Below are 18,567 nucleotides of genomic sequence, written 5' to 3'. Positions count from 1 at the left end.
CACCAGCCCCGACCCCCTCACACCAGCCCCGACCCCCTCACACCAGCCCCGACCATCACACCAGCCCCGACCATCACACCATCCCCGACCCCTCACATCATCTGACAGAGTAGACACCAGCCCCGACCCCTCACACCAGCCCCGACCCCTCACACCAGCCCCGACCCTCACACCAGCCCCGACCCTCACACCAGCCCCGACCCCTCACACCAGCCCCGACCCCTCACACCAGCCCCGACCCCTCACACCAGCCCCGACCCCTCACACCAGCCCCGACCCTCACACCAGCCCCGACCCTCACACCAGCCCCGACCCTCACACCAGCCCCGACCCCTCACACCAGCCCCGACCCCTCACACCTGCCCCGACCCTCACACCTGCCCCGACCCTCACACCTGCCCCGACCCTCACACCTGCCCCGACCCCTCACACCAGCCCCGACCATCACACCAGCCCCGACCCATCACACCAGCCCCGACCCATCACACCAGCCCCGACCCATCACACCAGCCCCGACCCATCACACCAGCCCCGACCCAACACACCAGCCCCGACCCAACACACCAGCCCCGACCCAACACACCAGCCCCGACCCAACACACCAGCCCCGACCCAACACACCAGCCCCGACCCAACACACCAGCCCCGACCCATCACACCAGCCCCGACCCATCACACCAGCCCCGACCCATCACACCAGCCCCGACCCAACACACCAGCCCCGACCCAACACACCAGCCCCGACCCCTCACACCAGCCCCGACCCCTCACACCAGCCCCGACCCCTCACACCAGCCCCGACCCCTCACACCAGCCCCGACCCATCACATCATCTGACAGAGTAGACACCAGCCCCGACCCATCACACCAGCCCCGACCCATCACACCAGCCCCGACCCCTCACATCATCTGACAGAGTAGACACCAGCCCCGACCCCTCACACCAGCCCCGACCCCTCACACCAGCCCCGACCCCTCACACCAGCCCCGACCCCTCACACCAGCCCCGACCCCTCACACCAGCCCCGACCCCTCACACCAGCCCCGACCCCTCACACCAGTCCCGACCCCTCACACCAGCCCCGACCCCTCACACCATCTGACAGAGTTCTGTTTTTTCCCATCCAATTTATTTGTATTTCCATTTCCTCTTATGTTCATCTGTGAAAGAGGGCGGGACTCTCACTGTGTCCTGTTTTGATTGACACCTCCTAGGAGCCTACAGGTGCATGCGGAAACAGGCGTGCCTCACAGCCATTGGTTGGAGGAGCAGAGAGGGCAGGAGGGGGGAGATGTGCTGGGGGGGCCACTGAGGTACCCAGACCCCTGTATCTTCTGGTTACATGCTGACATGGAGGGTAAGAACCCCCCCCCCCTTTCCCCAAAGTGTCTCATGTTGTTTTCTTAACTCAGTAAAGTTACTTTAAAGTGCAAAATATGCTAAGATGGGGGGGATGTTCACTTGCATTGGGTTTTTGGACACAAACGCTAATAAGTTAGCATTTGTAGACAGTGGCCAAAATCATAGCTTGGGTTGCTATATTAACTTGGGTTAGGAAACCAATATGTTTTAAGTGTCTAATTTGGATGAGCTGCCTTTTAACCACCAACTCCCCCTGTCTGTCTTTAGCCATAGATGAGCGCTTGGACAGGCGTGTGGATCAGATGCTGTTGACAGGCCTGATAGACGAGCTCAGAGATTTCCACCTGAGATTCAACCAGCAGAAGCTTCAGGACCAGAGGTGGGTGTGGCCGTGTTGCAACGGGGCAGGGATGACGCTGGGTCGTGTTGCCACGGGGCAGGGATGACGCTGGGCCGTGTTGTCACGGGGCAGGGATGACGCTGGGTCGTGTTGCCACGGGGCAGGGGTGACGCTGTGTCGTGTTGCCACGGGGCAGGGGTGACGCTGGGTCGTGTTGCCACGGGGCAGGGGTGACGCTGGGTCGTGTTGCCACGGGGCAGGGGTGACGCTGGGTCGTGTTGCCACGGGGCAGGGGTGACGCTGGGTCGTGTTGCCACGGGGCAGGGGTGACGCTGGGTCGTGTTGCCACGGGGCAGGGGTGACGCTGGGTCGTGTTGCCACGGGGCAGGGGTGACGCTGGGTCGTGTTGCCACGGGGCAGGGGTGACGCTGGGTCATGTTGCCACGGGGCAGGGATGACGCTGGGTCGTGTTGCCACGGGGCAGGGGTGACGCTGGGTCATGTTGCCACGGGGCAGGGATGACGCTGGGCCGTGTTGCCACGGGGCCGGGTGACGCTGCGTAGGGCTGTTACAGCCACTAATTGATTTGACTCTCAGGTCACAGGGAATTGATGTCTTATTTCCTTAGGATGCTGCTCCACCCACTGACTCCCTTTGACTGCGGTCACCAATCTGCAAGGTCGATCCTCGTATAACCCCCCCCCCCGCGCTCGCTCTTCGTCGCTCTTCTTTCCTTCCCCTCAAGTGTCTTTTCTATCTCCATATCCCCTTCACATCATCTCTCTCTTGCCCTCTACTGATGCACATCTCCTCTCTCGAGGGGGGGAGGGAGCTAGAAGGGGGGAGGGGGAGTTAGAGAGAGTTATATTATGGAGCCAGTGTGAGTCAGCAGATTGACACAGCTCCAGGGTGTGGCTGTTGCACTCACTCACACCATCACTGGACTGCAATAACGTAGAGCCACAATGGCATCCGGTCAGAGCTGCAGTGGCATGCAGACTGTGTTGTGCTAATACATTTAGAGATGGAAACTGAGCTCATATGATTGACACTCAATGAAACCACATTGCCTCTCCCCTCTTTCTGTAGCATGCTCTTGTTCACTCTCATCAATGATTTAGAAGGAAAAATAAGGCAGAAACTCCCTTGAGCCCATCCAATGCTTTTAAATCCATCCATAGTAGCAGGCAGGACATGTCTCTCCCTCTCTGTCGTCGGGGGCCAGGTGATGCTTTTGAATCATTCAGGGGTCGTGTACAAGTGTACACTTCATGTAGAAGGGTATATAATCCGACCACAACCAATGTCTCTCTCGTCAGGACCAGAAGACAACGTCTCAACAGGCTTTATGTCTCTGTCCAGTCCAGCAGCACCATGAGACCCTCTGTGTCTTCTCTTTGTCTCCCGGCCTGACCCCTACTGTGGAGTGATAGAGAAGGAGGGAGGGAGGTTTCAGAGAGTGTGTGATGGATTAGAGAGATGGAGACATTGCCCCTGGTTGTCTAGTCTAGTTCAAGACTGTGTGACACTGTTGTTATTTTTGGAGGACTTGATGACAATGATATATGTAATGATACTGCTATAATCATATGTTTCTACTGTTCACCACTTCCTCCCTCTGTCACCCCCCTTGCTCAGTGTCTCCTTATCTCCTCCTCTCTCCTTATCTCCTCCTCTCTCCTCCTCTCTCCTCCTCTCTCCTCTCTCTCCTTCTCTCTCTCCTTCTCTCTCTCCTTCTCTCTCCTCCTCTCTCTCCTTCTCTCTCTCCTCCCTCTTCTCCTCTCTCCTCCTCTCTCCTTCTCTCTAATCCTCTCTCCTTCTCTCTAATCCTCTCTCCTTCTCTCTTCTCCTCTCTTCTCCTCTCTTCTCCTCTCTTCTCCTCTCCTCCTCTCTCCTCTTCTCTCCTTCTCTCTCTCCTCTCTCTCTCCTTCTCTCTTCTCCTCTCTTCTCCTTCTCTCTCTCCTCCTCTCTCTCCTTCTCTCTCTCTCTCCTTCTCTCTCTCTCCTTCTCTCTCTCTCCTCCTCTCTCTCTTCTCCTCTCTTCTCTCCTTCTCTCTCTCCTTCTCTCTCTCCTCTCTCTCTCCCTCTCCTTCTCTCTCTCCTCCTCTCTCTCCTTCTCTCTAATCCTCTCTTCTCCTCTCTTCTCCTCTCTCTCCTCCTTCTCCTCTCTTCTCCTCTCTTCTCCTCTCTCTCTCCTTCTCTCTCTCCTTTCTCCTTCTCTCTCTCCTTCTCTCTCTCCTTCTCTCTTCTCCTCTCTTCTCCTCTCTTCTCCTCTCTTCTCTCTCCTCCTCTCTCTCCTTCTCTCTCCTCTCTCTCTCCTCTCTCTCCTTCTCTCTCTCCTCTCTCTCTCTCTTCTCTCTTCTCCTTCTCTCTTCTCCTCTCTCTCCTCTCTCTCTCCTTCTCTCTCCTCTCTCCTCTCTCCTCTCTCTCTCTCCTCTCTCTCTCTCCTCCTCTCTCTCCTTCTCTCTCTCTCCTTCTCTCTCCTTCTCTCTCTCTCCTCTCTCTCCTCCTCTCTCTCTCTCCTCTCTCTCTCTCCTTCTCTCTCTCCTCCTTCTCTCTTCTCCTCTCTCTCCCTCTCTCCTCCTCTCTCTCTCCTTCTCTCTCTCCTTCTCTCTCTCTCCTTCTCTCTCTCCTCTCTCTCTCCTTCTCTCTCTCCTCTCTCTCTCCTCTCTCTCTCCTCTCTCTTCTCCTTCTCTCTCTCCTCTCTCTCTCCTTCTCTCTCTCCTCTCTCTCCTCTCTCCTTCTCTCTCTCCTTCCTCTCTCTCCTTCTCTCTTCTCCTCTCTTCTCCTCTCCTCTCCTTTTCTCTCCTTCCTCTCTCCTTCTCTCTCTCCTTCTCTCTCTCCTCCTCCTCCTCTCTCCTCTCTCCTTCTCTCTCTCCTTCTCTCTCTCCTTCTCTCTCTCCTTCTCTCTCTCCTTCTCTCTCTCTCTCTCCTTCTCTCTCTCCTTCTCTCTCTCCTTCTCTCTCCTTCTCTCTTCTCTCTCTCCTTCTCTCCTTCTCTCTCCTCCTCTCTCCCCTTCCCTCTCTCCTCCTCTCTTTCCTTCTCTCTCCTTCTCTCTCTTCTCCCTCTCTCAGTCAGGACTACCAGCATGGTATATTCCAGTCTATAGGTTTTAAGGAGTTCCATGAGTACCTGACATGTCCTGATGAGACGACACAGGAGGTCCGAGAGACACTCCGGAACCAAGGTGTGTGTGTTTGAGAGACACTCTGGAACCAAGGTGTGTGTGTTTGAGAGACACTCCGGAACCAAGGTGTGTGTTTGAGAGACACTCTGGAACCAAGGTGTGTGTGTGTGTGTGTTTGAGAGACACTCCGGAACCAAGGTGTGTGTTTGAGAGACACTCTGGAACCAAGGTGTGTGTTTGAGAGACACTCTGGAACCAAGGTGTGTGTTTGAGAGACACTCCGGAACCAAGGTGTGTGTTTGAGAGACACTCTGGAACCAAGGTGTGTGTGTGTTTCAGAGACACTACAGACACGGGTATTTACCTCGGTCAACAGCTGTTGGCGCCGTGTCCTCGGCTCTCACTGGTATTTACCTCGGTCAACAGCTGTTGGCGCCGTGTCACTCGGCTCTCACTGGTATTTACCTCGGTCAACAGCTCTGGCGCCGTGTCCTCGGTCTCACTGGTATTTACCTCGGTCAACAGCTGTTGGCGCCGTGTCCTCGGCTCTCACTACAGACACGGGTATTTACCTCGGTCAACAGCTCTGGCGCCGTGTCCTCGGCTCTCACTGGTATTTACCTCGGTCAACAGCTGTTGGCGCCGTGTCCAGCTCTCACGGGTATTTATCTCAGTCAACAGCTGTTGGCGCCGTGTCCTCAGCTCTCACTGGTATTTACCTCGGTCAACAGCTGTTGGCGCCGTGTCCTCAGCTCTCACGGGTATTTACCTCAGTCAACAGCTGTTGGCGCCGTGTCCTCAGCGGTATTTACCTCAGTCAACAGCTGTTGGCGCCGTGTCCTCAGCTCTCACTGGTATTTACCTCAGTCAACAGCTGTTGGCGCCGTGTCCAGCTCTCACGGGTATTTATCTCAGTCAACAGCTGTTGGCGCCGTGTCCAGCTCTCACTGGTATTTACCTCGGTCAACAGCTGTTGGCGCCGTGTCCAGCTCTCACGGGTATTTATCTCAGTCAACAGCTGTTGGCGCCGTGTCCTCAGCTCTCACTGGTATTTACCTCGGTCAACAGCTGTTGGCGCCGTGTCCTCAGCTCTCACGGGTATTTACCTCAGTCAACAGCTGTTGGCGCCGTGTCCTCAGCTCTCACTGGTATTTACCTCAGTCAACAGCTGTTGGCGCCGTGTCCTCAGCTCTCACTGGTATTTACCTCGGTCAACAGCTGTTGGCGCCGTGTCCTCAGCTCTCACGGGTATTTACCTCAGTCAACAGCTGTTGGCGCCGTGTCCTCAGCTCTCACTGGTATTTACCTCAGTCAACAGCTGTTGGCGCCGTGTCCTCAGCTCTCACTGGTATTTACCTCGGTCAACAGCTGTTGGCGCCGTGTCCTCAGCTCTCACTGGTATTTACCTCGGTCAACAGCTCTGGCGCGTGTCCTCAGCTCTCACGGGTATTTACCTCAGTCAACAGGCTGAAAAGCTTCTATTTTTGTAATGGAATTTAGTATTATTTATCAGCTTTTCATTTTGGGGGTTTGGGGCAAATACCGGCTATTACCAGCTAACGGAAGCCTTGGGGGGTGTGTGTGTGTGTGTGTGTGAGTGAGAGATTTAATGGACTGAATCTCTTTCTCTCTCAGGTGTAGAGAATCTGAAGATGGCTACGAGACGGTACGCCAGGAAACAGAACAAATGGGTCCGTAATCGCTTCCTCAAGAGTGAGTCCCCCTCTCCGTCCCCCTCTCCGTCCCCCTCTCCGTCCCCCTCTCCGTCCCCCTCTCTGTCCCCCTCTCCGTCCCCCTCTCCGCCCCCCCTCTCCGCCCCCTCCCCTCTCCCTCCCCCTCTCCCTCCCCCTCTCCCTCCCCCTCTCCGTCCCCCTCTCCGTCCCCCTCTCTCTGTCCCTCTCTCCGTCCCTCTTCCTCATCTCTTCGATGTGTGTGTGTGTTATCAACATGATGCTGTAGTAATCAGAGCTGACTTTCAGACAGACTGTGAAACACACCAGCAACCCCTCCTACACACACGCTATGTTTCTCTATCCCAGTTGGGACCTAAAATCCGTCTCCATTCAAAATGCTATTTTCCCTGACCTTTACCCTTTACCCCCAAACCCTAAACCGAACCACTAAGTTTAAAACAGCCTTTGTCCTCATGGTAACGAGGAACCATTTTCCGTGTTTTTACTATCCCTTGTGGGGACATTTGGGATTTTTGGTCCCCACGAGTATTGAAACACACACACACACACACACCACTACTCAAACCCTCGACCCTACCCACTAAGCCCAATCCCTGAGGAATTTCATGTACATCAACTCACAAACAAGGACACACACTTTTTTTAAAATATATATTTATTTCACCTTTATTTAACCAGGTTGGCCAATTTGAGAACAAGTTCTCATTTACAACTGTGACCTGGCCAAGATAAAGCAAAGCAGTGCGACAACAACAGAGCTACACATGGAATAAACAAACGTACAGTCAATGACACAATAGAAGAGTTTATATACAGTGTGTTCAAATTAAGTAAGGAGGTAAGGCAATAAATAGGCCAATAGTGGCGAAGTAATTACAATTTAGCAGATTAATACTGGAGTGATACACGTGCAAGTAGAAACACTTGTTTGCAAAAGAGCAGAAAAAAACAAATATGGGATGAGGTAGGTTGGATCGGCTATTTACAGATGGTCTGTGTACAGCTACATCGATCGGTAAACTGCTCTGACAGCCGACACACAATCACACACAGCCATTAAAACACTCAACACCCCCTATTGAGGAGAGGAGGAGGAGAGTGAGAGCTTTGACCTGTAACCTTTCATTCGATGTACGTGAAATGCCTCAGGGATTGGGCCTAAGGGGTCTAGGGTTTGAGTGGGGGATTGGGCCTAAGGGGTCTAGGGTTTGAGTGGGGGATTGGGCCTAAGGGGTCTAGGGTTTGAGTGGGGGATTGGGCCTAAGGGGTCTAGGGTTTGAGTGGGGGATTGGGCCTAAGGGGTCTAGGGTTTGAGTGGGGGATTGGGCAACCAGAGAGCCTGAAGCACTTCTGACCTGCACTAACCCCTTAGCCTTGATCCTTGATCCCCCACCTGTCTCCACCGCTCGTCTCTTCCTCCACCCTCATCTTCCTCCAGTCATAATCCTGTTAGGACAGAAGTGGCTTAAACCTCCTCACCTCTCTGTCTGACCTCAGTGGCCTGCGCCAGATGGAGAGACTGTCTGTCTGTCTGCGTGTGTGTCTGTCTGTCTGTCTGTCTGTCTGTCTGCGTGTGTGCCTGTCTGCGTGTGTCTGTCTGCGTGTGTGCCTGTCTGTCTGCGTGTGTGTCTGTCTGTCTGTCTGTGTGTCTGTCTGTCTGTCTGCGTGTGTGCCTGTCTGTCTGCGTGTGTGTCTGTCTGTCTGTCTGCGTGTGTGTCTGTCTGTCTGCGTCTGTCTGTCTGTCTGTCTGCGTGTGTCTGTCTGTCTGTCTGCGTCTGTCTGTCTGTCTGCGTGTGTGTCTGTCTGTCTGCGTGTGTGTCTGTCTGTCTGCGTGTGTCTGTCTGTCTGCGTGTGTGTCTGTCTGCGTCTGTCTGCGTGTGTGCCTGTCTGTCTGCCTGTCTGTCTGTCTGCGTGTGTGTCTTTCTGTCTGCGTGTGTCTGTCTGTCTGTCTGTCTGTCTGTCTGCGTGTGTCTGTCTGTCTGCCTGTCTGTCTGCGTGTGTGTCTGTCTGTCTGTCTGCGTGTGTGTCTGTCTGTCTGTCTGTCTGCGTGTCTGTCTGCCTGTCTGCCTGTCTGCCTGTCTGCGTGTCTGTCTGTCTGTCTGCCTGTCTTTCTGTCTGTCTGTCTGTCTGTCTGTGTGTCTGTCTGCGTGTCTGTCTGTCTGCGTGTGTGTCTGTCTGTCTGCCTGTGTGTCTGCCTGTCTGTCTGTCTGTCTGCCTGCGTGTGTGTCTGTCTGTCTGCGTGTGTGTCTGTCTGTCTGTCTGCGTGTCTGTCTGCGTGTCTGTCTGCGTGTGTGTCTGCGTGTCTGTCTGTCTGCGTGTGTGTCTGTCTGCCTGTGTGTCTGTCTGTCTGCCTGCCTGCCTGTCTGTCTGCCTGCGTGTGTGTCTGTCTGCCTGCGTGTGTGTCTGTCTGCCTGCGTGTGTGTCTGTCTGCGTGTGTGTCTGTCTGCGTGTGTGTCTGTCTGCGTGTGTGTCTGTCTGCGTGTGTGTCTGTCTGCGTGTGTGTCTGTCTGTCTGCCTGCCTGCCTGTCTGCCTGCGTGTGTGTCTGTCTGTCTGCGTGTGTGTCTGTCTGTCTGCGTGTGTGTCTGTCTGTCTGCGTGTGTGTCTGTCTGTCTGCGTGTGTGTGTCTGTCTGCGTGTGTGTCTGTCTGTCTGCGTGTGTGTCTGTCTGTCTGCGTGTGTCTGCCTGCGTGTCTGCCTGTGTGTCTGCCTGTCTGTCTGCCTGTCTGTCTGCCTGTGTGTCTGCCTGTGTGTCTGCCTGTGTGTCTGCCTGTGTGTCTGCCTGTGTGCCTGCCTGTGTGTCTGCCTGTGTGTCTGCCTGTGTGTCTGCCTGTGTGTCTGTCTGTGTGTCTGTCTGTCTGCGTGTGTCTGTCTGTCTGCGTGTGTCTGTCTGTCTGCGTGTGTGTCTGTCTGTCTGCGTGTGTGTCTGTCTGTCTGCGTCTCTGTCTGCGTGTGTCTGTCTGTCTGCGTGTCTGTCTGTCTGCGTGTCTGTCTGTCTGCGTGTCTGTCTGTCTGTCTGCGTGTCTGTCTGTCTGTCTGTCTGCGTGTCTGTCTGTCTGTCTGCGTGTGTCTGTCTGCCTGTGTCTGTCTGTCTGTCTGCGTGTGTGTCTGTCTGCCTGTCTGTCTGCGTGTGTCTGTCTGCCTGTGTCTGTCTGTCTGTCTGCGTGTGTGTCTGTCTGTCTGCGTGTGTGTCTGTCTGTCTGTCTGTCTGCGTGTCTCTCCGTCTGTCTGTCTGTGTGTCTGTGTGTCTGCGTGTGTCTGTCTGTCTGTCTGCGTGTGTCTCTGTCTGTCTGTCTGCGTGTCTGTCTGTCTGTCTGCGTGTCTGTCTGTCTGTCTGTCTGCGTGTCTGTCTGTCTGTCTGCGTGTCTGTCTGTCTGTCTGTCTGTCTGCGTGTCTGTCTGTCTGCGTGTCTGCGTGTGTCTGGTTGTCTGTCTGTGTCTGTCTGTCTGCGTCTGTCTGTCTGTCTGCGTGTGTGCGTGTGTCTGTCTGCGTGTCTGCGTGTGTCTGGTTGTCTGTCTGTGTGTGTCTCTGTCTGTCTGTCTGCGTGTGTGTGTCTGTCTGCGTGCGTGTGTCTCTGTCTGTCTGTCTGCGTGTGTTTGTCTGTCTGTCTGCGTGTGTTTGTCTGTCTGTCTGCGTTTGTCTGTCTGTCTCGTGTGTTTGTCTGTCTGTCTGTCTGCGTGTGTCTCTGTCTGTCTGTCTGCGTGTGTCTGTCTGTCTGCGTGTGTCTGGTTGTCTGTCTGTGTCTGTCTGTCTGCGTGTGTCTCTGTCTGTCTGTCTGCGTGTGTGTGTCTGTCTGCGTGCGTGTGTCTCTCTGTCAGACTGTCTGTGTGAGTGAAAGAGCCTCACCTCTGTCGAACCTCAGTGGCCTGCGCCAGATGGATAGACTGTGTGACTGTCTGTCTCTCTGTGTGTGTGTGTGTGTGTGTCTGCGTGTATGTGAGACTGTCTGTGTGAGAGCGACTATTTGTGTGAGAGACGGTGTGTGTGTCCACATTGCCTGGGTGTCTGCTTGTCTGGCTTATCTGCTTATCTGCTTATCTTTGCCTTGGTGCTTAGTTCCAAGCTTTCTTCTCTGTGACGATGGTCAATCAACATCGGTGATGAAGGCCTCCGCTGAGGGCCAGACGATGTTGGCCAATCATGATACTTCCCAGAGTGTTAGACTGGCTTGGTTAACTACAAAGGCTGTAACTATTCCAGTATTGCAATAAAAAATTTTGTCCATGGCAAACAGAATGCATACTCTCTTCTGTCCTTTCATTACTATTATATTTAACCTTCTATTTTAACTAGACAAGTCAGTTAAGAACAAATTATTATTTATTATTTTACAATGACGGTTTACCCCGGCCAAACCCTAACCAGGACGACGCTGGGACAATTGCGCGCCGCTGCTGTGGGGCTTCCAATCACGGCCGGTTGTGATACAGCCTGGAATCGAACCAGGGTCTGTAGTGCCGCCTCTAGCACTCAGTCGCAGTGCCTTAGACCGCTTTAAAAACCTATTGTATGTACAATATTGTTTGCTGTAGCTTGGAAAATATGTAAATGTGACTCTGGATGACGACGTAATGATGTTTGTTTCCAACATTAGGGCTGTTTTCTTAAAGTAATAAATCCTCTGTCACGACGTGGCCCTCTTTGGGGGTATTTCGTGCCCCTCCCTCATCTCACCCCAGGTTTTTACAACGGTCATAAATTCCTGGTAGAAACTCTCTTTACTGCCATGGGGTATTGAGGGAGGGCGCCTATGGAGAACAAAGACATTCTTATTGCCAAATGTCCTCAAAATTGGAGAATTAAACAATATTTATATTTTTGAGAATGTGGGATTGGTCCGTGGACACTTAACCTCTCTAGGGTAGGGGGCAGCTTTCGGAATTTTGGATGAAAAGCATTCCCAAATTAAATTGCCTGCTGCCTCCCCAGAAGATAAGATATGCATATTATTAGTAGATTTGGATAGAAAACACTCTGAAGTTTCTAAAACTGTTTGAATGTGTCTGTGAGTATAACAGAACTTATTTAGCAGGCGAAACCCAGAGGACAAACCATTCAGATAAAAAAATTTTTTACTCAATGTATTTAATTGGGAATCCAGATTTCTAAGGGACCTTCTTGCAGTTCCTACTGCTTCCACTGGATGTCACCAGTCTTTAGAAATTAGTTGAGGTTATTCCTTTGTGTAATGAAGAAGTACGGCCATCCAGAACGAGGGTCACTTGAAGTGTACTGCTAGATTGAGGCGCGATCACCCAGTCTTCAATTTTATCGATTATTTACGTAAAAAAAATACCTAAAGTTGTATTACAAAAGTAGTTTGAAATGTTTTGGCAAAGTTTACAGGTAACTTTTGAGATATTTTGTAGTGACGTCGCGCAAGTTGGAACCGGTGTTTTTCTGGATCAAACGTGCCAAATAAATGGACATTTTGGATATATATGGACGGAATTAATCGGGAAAAAAAGGTCCATTTGTGATGTTTATGGGACAACAGAAGTGCCAACAGTTTGAGTGCCAACAGAAGAAGATCGTCAAAGGTAAGGCATGAATTATATTTTTATTTCTGCGTTTTGTGTCGCGCCTGCAGGGTTGAAATATGCTTCTCGATCTTTGTTTACTATGGTGCTATCCTCAGCCTTTTTGAAATCTGATATGCTGGCTGAATTCTCAATAAGGATAGCTTTAATTTGGTATCTTACATGATTGATTTTTATAGTATTTTATTTGAATTATAATATTTATAATAATTTATTTGAATATGGTTTTTCACTGGCTTTTGGCCAGGTGGGACGCTACCGTCCCACATATCCCAGAGAGGTTTTAAGGACAGTCATGTCGAGTTTGTCTTGGTGTCTTGGTCATGAAGGACAGGAAACATTACAGTGTCTTTGGTTCCACTTCTCAATTGTTTTGAGTTTGAGTTTGAGTTTATTTTTATTTTTACAGAGACAGTGCACATTAATCAACGTTTCAGTAAAAGTGCCGGTTTTAGCCAGCCGGCTAATTTTCAACCGCAGTCCCTGGGCAGGTTATTAAAAACAATTACAATATAGACAATAGCAACATAGAACAAGCAAGACATAGCAACATAGGACAAGCAAGACATAGCATACAGACAGAGCAACATAGAACAAAAAGCAGCAAGACAAAATTCATAAAAGCAACAAAGTGTTTCCACACCTCACAAGCAACAGACAACAGACAACATGGAAAGCGGCAACACACAGCTAGGGACCATGTTCACAAATCTGATTGACCTTTAGCCCTGTCTCCAAGCATTTTGTGAAAGTGTGATATGTGGTGCAGTTATGTGTGTCTGATGGCAGTGTATTCCAGACATGGGAAGCTCTCACAGAGAATGCAGATTTACTAAAGGTGCTTTTCCTTTTTTGCATCTGATGGTCTGTTTGCATCTGATGGTTGTATAAAATATATGATTGAATATGAAACTATTTGTGAGGAGATGTAATGTGATGTTGGCCTTCTAAATGAGATACTTGTTTAGATATAAAGTTTTAACAATTCAGAGCCCCCCCCGTGAGCCCAGACATTACATCAGGCGTCATGGAAACGCCCTTCTTCCACTGAGTATAAAACCCCTCGTGACAAAATTGTGCCAAAGACGTTAAGCCGGATGTCTCGAATGGTTAAGAAATCTACAAGCTAGAGTCAAGATAACGGGCGGGACGCGGTCCCCACGTTGGAATCACTCTAGAGACCAAAATATACCGGGTGACGCTTGTGAAGTGGTTTTAAAAGTCGACCAAAGGACAAGACCAGAAAATGTGGATATAATTCCCACATTGAAATGGCTAAGAAATCTACAAACTTAAGAAAAATGATGCAGGCTGCAGCTTTTTAAGTACTTTAGTCAAACGCAGCCGCTAACGCTGACATGTCTAACGGGCTACAAAACTACGAAATACTTTAATCTCTGGCGGACAAACCAGAGACTTTCTGTCAACAATCTATCCAGGCGACGGACCGGGGACGGATCGCGGAGACGAAGGCACTTACACTCGTAAATATTTATTTTCGAATCAGCGGCTGTTCACGTTAAAAGTATTAGCATTTCAACAGTGTAGTTACCAACTGTATTCTAGTGAATCCTCTGAGTTTCCCCGCCCCTTTCCTTTGTCTACCAAGCCGTCATATCGGTTTCAACCTCTCCGTCCCCCTGTCCTTCCCCCTGTCCGTCCCCCTGTCCGTCCCCCTGTCCGTCCCCCTGTCCGCCCCCCTGTCCGTCCCCCTCTCAGTAACCAATTCTATGAGCTATTGTGTGTATTTTTGCTATTGTGTGTATACAATTTGTATATCGCTGATTCATGATCTATGCTAGGGGTTCGTACAAATATCCAAGGGTTTGCGACATTCAGAATATGACTGAGGTAATATTACATTATATCACATTAAAAGAAGACCGTAATCGATAAGATGTGACAATATCTGAAGAGTTATATTTGGGAAATTGACACCATAAACAACATGTTTCCGTGATGCCCACCGACTTCCGAGATAATTACTCTTCTGTGATGCGTTGAATAATTATACATAAATTATGTTAGGATTAATATTGATATATTAGACAGAATTGATTTGATGATACACGATCTTCACATTTTAACGATAGTCAACGCTACGACTCCTCCACCGAGGTCAGGAGATATGTGTGGATGTGTTCGGTTGCTTTGATCCAGTGAGCAACCTCTCTTAATTAACATCCTCCTTCTAATTATCCGGATTCATCCGTCAACAAGACGTCAGTCATTTTTAATGATGGTGGATGAACACGAAGCTACTACTGATCCCCCCCCCCCCCACCCCCAAAGGAAGTCATTATGTTTCCCAGAGTGCTAGGCTGGTTTGTGATAGGCTTATGTAGAGTTAGCTTCCTTTCTCAATGTCCAATTCCCGGTTACCAAGTTCTCTTAGCGTCACTGGTGACCACTTTATCCGGAATCGTTTGATTTGATTTGATTACTTTCACCCCTGCGTCTATATGTCTCCCTGGTAACGTCACCTCCTACGTGCAAATTTGATGAATGAAATAAACAGCTCTTAAAACACCCCAAGTTAAAAAACAACAACAATTGTTTTGTTATGCCTACTCTTTCAACCTGACATGATGTTTTACTGCTGTTTGCATAGCGGTAGACATCCGGGCCCTCTCTGAGCTGGCGTGTGTCTGTGGTATGTATGACCCCTGAGCCGTAAGGGAAACTGGGCACCTACCACCCCACTATCAAAATTTGATGTTTGAAATCACCATCACCCACTAATGAATGTCATTTTTTGTTGTTGTTGTTGCTGATTTTAAAATCTAGTAATGATGGTGAAGCTGAACAATCTAAAGCCAATCTCATGTTCTGATCAGCGTGTAGCCTATACCCAGATTAGAGTTATCTCCGGTGGTAGTTTAGGCTACTTCTATTTCGGTGTTAAACCCCATTTTTCAGTAGCGCATTTTGATAAACATTAACGAGTAATTAACAAGTAAATCACAATTTGTTCAACATTCAACGATTTTTTTTAATTTTTAAATTTTTTTTTAAACTGCATTTAAAAGTTCATACAAGAAAATCTGTCAATTGAAATTAATGTATTAGGCCCGACTATGGATTTCGCTTGACTGGGAATACAGATATGCATCTGTTGGTCTCAGATACCTTTAAACAAGGTAGGAGTGGATCAGAACCAGTTCAGCTCTCTGACCACCATTTTTGCCTCACGCAGCGTGACACATCTCCTTCACCATAGAGTTGATCACACTTGATTGTGGCCTGTGTATTGTTGTCACGACGTTGCTGGATATTGGCGGGAACTGTAGCATGCTCAACGGGTGATGTTGATCCAGAGCATCCCAAACATGCTCAACGGGTGATGTTGATCCAGAGCATCCCAAACATGCTCAACGGGTGACATTGATCCAGAGCATCCCAAACATGCTCAACGGGTGACGTTGATCCAGAGCATCCCAAACATGCTCAACGGGTGACGTTGATCCAGAGCATCCCAAACATGCTCAACGGGTGACGTTGATCCAGAGCATCCCAAACATGCTCAACGGGTGACGTTGATCCAGAGCATCCCAAACATGCTCAACGGGTGACATGTCTGGTGAGTATGCAGGAAGAACATGATCAGCTTCCAGGAATTGTGTCCAGATCCTTGCGTCCAGATCCTTGCGACGTGGAGACGTTCATTATCATGCTGAAACGTGACGTGATGGCGGCGGATGAATGGGACGACGGATCTCAGGATCTCGTCACGGTGTCTCTGTGCATTCAAATGGCCCTTGATTAAATTGCAATGGTGTTTGTTGTTTGTAGTGTATGCCTGTCCCATCCCATAACCCCACCGCCACCATGGGGCACTCTGTTCACAGCGTTGACATCCAGAAACTGCTGTCTGGCATCTGTAGTTGAAACCGACATTCGTCTGTGAAGAGCACACTTCCAGCGTGCCAGTGACCATCGAAGTTGAGCATTTGCCCACTGAATTCGGTTACGACACCAAACTGCAGTCAGGTCAAGACCCCGGTGAGGACGACGAGCACACAGGCTTCCCTGAGATGGTTTCTGACCGTTTGTACAGAAATGATCTGTTTGTGCAAAACTATAAATAAATAAAAACTTTGAACCAACTATATTAATTTGGGGACAGGTCGAAAAGCATTTAACATTTATGGCAATTTAGCTAGCTAGCTTGCTGTTGCTAACTAATTTGTCCTGGGATATAAACATTGGGTTGATATTTTACCTGAAACGCACAAGGTCCTCTACTCTGACAATAATCCACAGATAAAAGGGTAAGAGTTTGTTTCTAGTAATCTCTCCTCCTTCGGGGTTCTTATTTGGATTTTATATGGTGGTTGGCAACCAACTTTAAGGTGCGTTACTGCCACCAACTGGACTGGAGTGTGGACCTCAGTTCATCTTCCAATCAGCTATGTGGGTATGTGCTCCTAAAAACCAATGAGATTGGAGAGGCGGGACTCGCAGCGTGTCAAGCGCCACAAATAAAACCAAGTTCTATTTTAGCGCCTGGCTACACCGACCCCAGGAAAACCCAGGTCAGACCAGGTCTCGGTTAGGGTTTAACCAGGGACAAGCTTAGTTCTCACCCTCTTTCTTTCTCCCTTTTAAATATCACTCTCTCTTGTTTCTTTCCTCGTTCCTTATCTTCTTCCTGATGTCCTTGTCACTCATATTCCTCTTCCCTCTTATATCTTTCCCTCTTCTACCTTCAGCCCCCTCTCTTCCTCCCTCCTCTTCTACATTTAGCCCCCTCTCTTCCTCCCTCCTCTTCTACCTTCAGCCCCCTCTCTTCCTCCCTCTTCTTCTACCTTCAGCCCCCTCTCTTCCTCCCTCCTCTTCTACCTTTAGCCCCCTCTCTTCCTCCCTCCTCTTCTACCTTCAGCCCCCTCTCTTCCTCCCTCCTCTTCTACCTTCAGCCCCCTCTCTTCCTCCTCTTCTTCTACCTTCAGCCCCCTCTTCCTCCCTCCTCTTCTACTTTCAGCCCCCTCTCTTCCTCCCTCCCTTCTACCTTCAGCCCCCTCTTCCTCCCTCCTCTTCTACCTTCAGCCCCCTCTTCCTCCCTCCTCTTCTACCTTCAGCCCCCCTCTTCCTCCCTCCTCTTCTACCTTCAGCCCCCTCTCTTCCTCCCTCCTCTTCTACCTTCAGCCCCCTCTTCCTCCCTCCTCTTCTACCTTCAGCCCCCTCTCTTCCTCCCTCCTCTTCTACCTTCAGCCCCTCTCTTCCTCCCTCCTCTTCTACCTTTAGCCCCCTCTCTTCCTCCCTCCTCTTCTACCTTTAGCCCCCTTTAGCCCCCTCTTCCTCCCTCTTCTTCTACCTTCAGCCCCCTCTCTTCCTCCCTCCTCTTCTACCTTCAGCCCCCTCTCTTCCTCCCTCCTCTTCTACCTTCAGCCCCCTCTCTTCCTCCCTCCTCTCTTCCTCCCTCCTCTTGTCTCTCTTACTCACACACACCACACACACACGTGAGAGACAGATGACTCCGGGCCATTTGTTGTAACAGGTGTGCTACTGTTTCTCCACACATGCACACGCAAACAAACCACTTAAGTCACCAAACAAGGACACACACACACACACACACACACAGCAGCTGTCAGATGTGGTTCAGTCTTTGATACGTCCCTTGTGTTGGAGTGGAACTGATACCCCTCTGAGACAGACGTGGAGGGTGATAGTGTGTGTGCCACAGGGTAAGGTACCCCTCTCTTTGTCCCTCCCTCCCTCATCCCCCTTTCACAGCAGTCAGGCAGAGCAAGATTTCAGGCAGATTGTAAAACAGTCATCTGGCAACCAGAGAGAGAGAGAGAGAGAGAGAATACAATACAACTGCATAGGGTGTGCTGTACATATCCCAGGTGCTCTGCTCCTCCCATCTGCTGTCTGTTCTGTTGTGAGAGCAACATAAACAGCAACTTTAAACACAACACAACCCGTCTCTATAGTCAGACCTGGGTCTGATTTTTAACAGTTGGCAAGCAGGGAAGTGAGCTACAATGGCACCCTGTCAGCGAACACATTGTTTAGAGACAGGTGTGGGCATAGGAGACGCCCCTAGAGTGAGTTCAATAGAGAAGAGAGACGTTTTGGTCATGATAAGGTAACCGTTTGCTTCTCCCATAACACAAGTTGTTATGGTATCAAATCATGTGACGTTCAATAGTTGCACAGTGGCAGTTAATGTGGGGGGGGGACACACACACGACAGTAGGTTACTAAAGGAGGCATTGGTTATGAGAAGGTATGTCCACCATTGTTGTTCCCCAAACACTGCTGTTGAATAGACAATTGTTTCGTTGTAAAGGAATAGTTAGGCAAATGTTGATAACTTCTGTGCCTCTATTAAAAACATCCCTTTATGTGAGTACTTAAAATAGATTGATTTCTTTTTTTATGATATAGAGAGACTCTCCCAGTCTGACAGAAAACAATGACAATATATATCATGTAAAGGTAGTTTGACTGTCTTTCCCACCAGTGTATCGGTCTCTGCTAGCGCCAGGTATCGGTCTC

The 18,567-nt window shown here is 50.1% G+C and overlaps 1 protein-coding gene across 1 annotated transcript in view; it reads left to right on the top strand.

Moving 5' to 3' along the window:
• The window catches only part of trit1 (tRNA isopentenyltransferase 1), a 161,554-nt gene that overhangs the window by 78,628 nt on the left and 64,359 nt on the right, over nucleotides 1-18,567 (top strand). Inside the window, exons 5-10 of the mRNA XM_064982813.1 lie at nucleotides 1,216-1,358; nucleotides 1,631-1,742; nucleotides 4,777-4,889; nucleotides 6,465-6,618; nucleotides 13,670-13,778; nucleotides 15,945-16,111. Of these exons, the coding sequence (XP_064838885.1) occupies nucleotides 1,216-1,358; nucleotides 1,631-1,742; nucleotides 4,777-4,889; nucleotides 6,465-6,618; nucleotides 13,670-13,778; nucleotides 15,945-16,111 (798 nt within the window). The remainder of the gene's footprint in view (nucleotides 1-1,215; nucleotides 1,359-1,630; nucleotides 1,743-4,776; nucleotides 4,890-6,464; nucleotides 6,619-13,669; nucleotides 13,779-15,944; nucleotides 16,112-18,567) is intronic.

The sequence above is a fragment of the Oncorhynchus masou genome, chromosome 13, assembly GCF_036934945.1.
Source record: "Oncorhynchus masou masou isolate Uvic2021 chromosome 13, UVic_Omas_1.1, whole genome shotgun sequence".
Lineage (NCBI taxonomy): Eukaryota > Metazoa > Chordata > Actinopteri > Salmoniformes > Salmonidae > Oncorhynchus > Oncorhynchus masou.
Note: the sequence above shows the minus strand (reverse complement) of the source record. Positions and strands in the feature narration are given on the sequence as shown.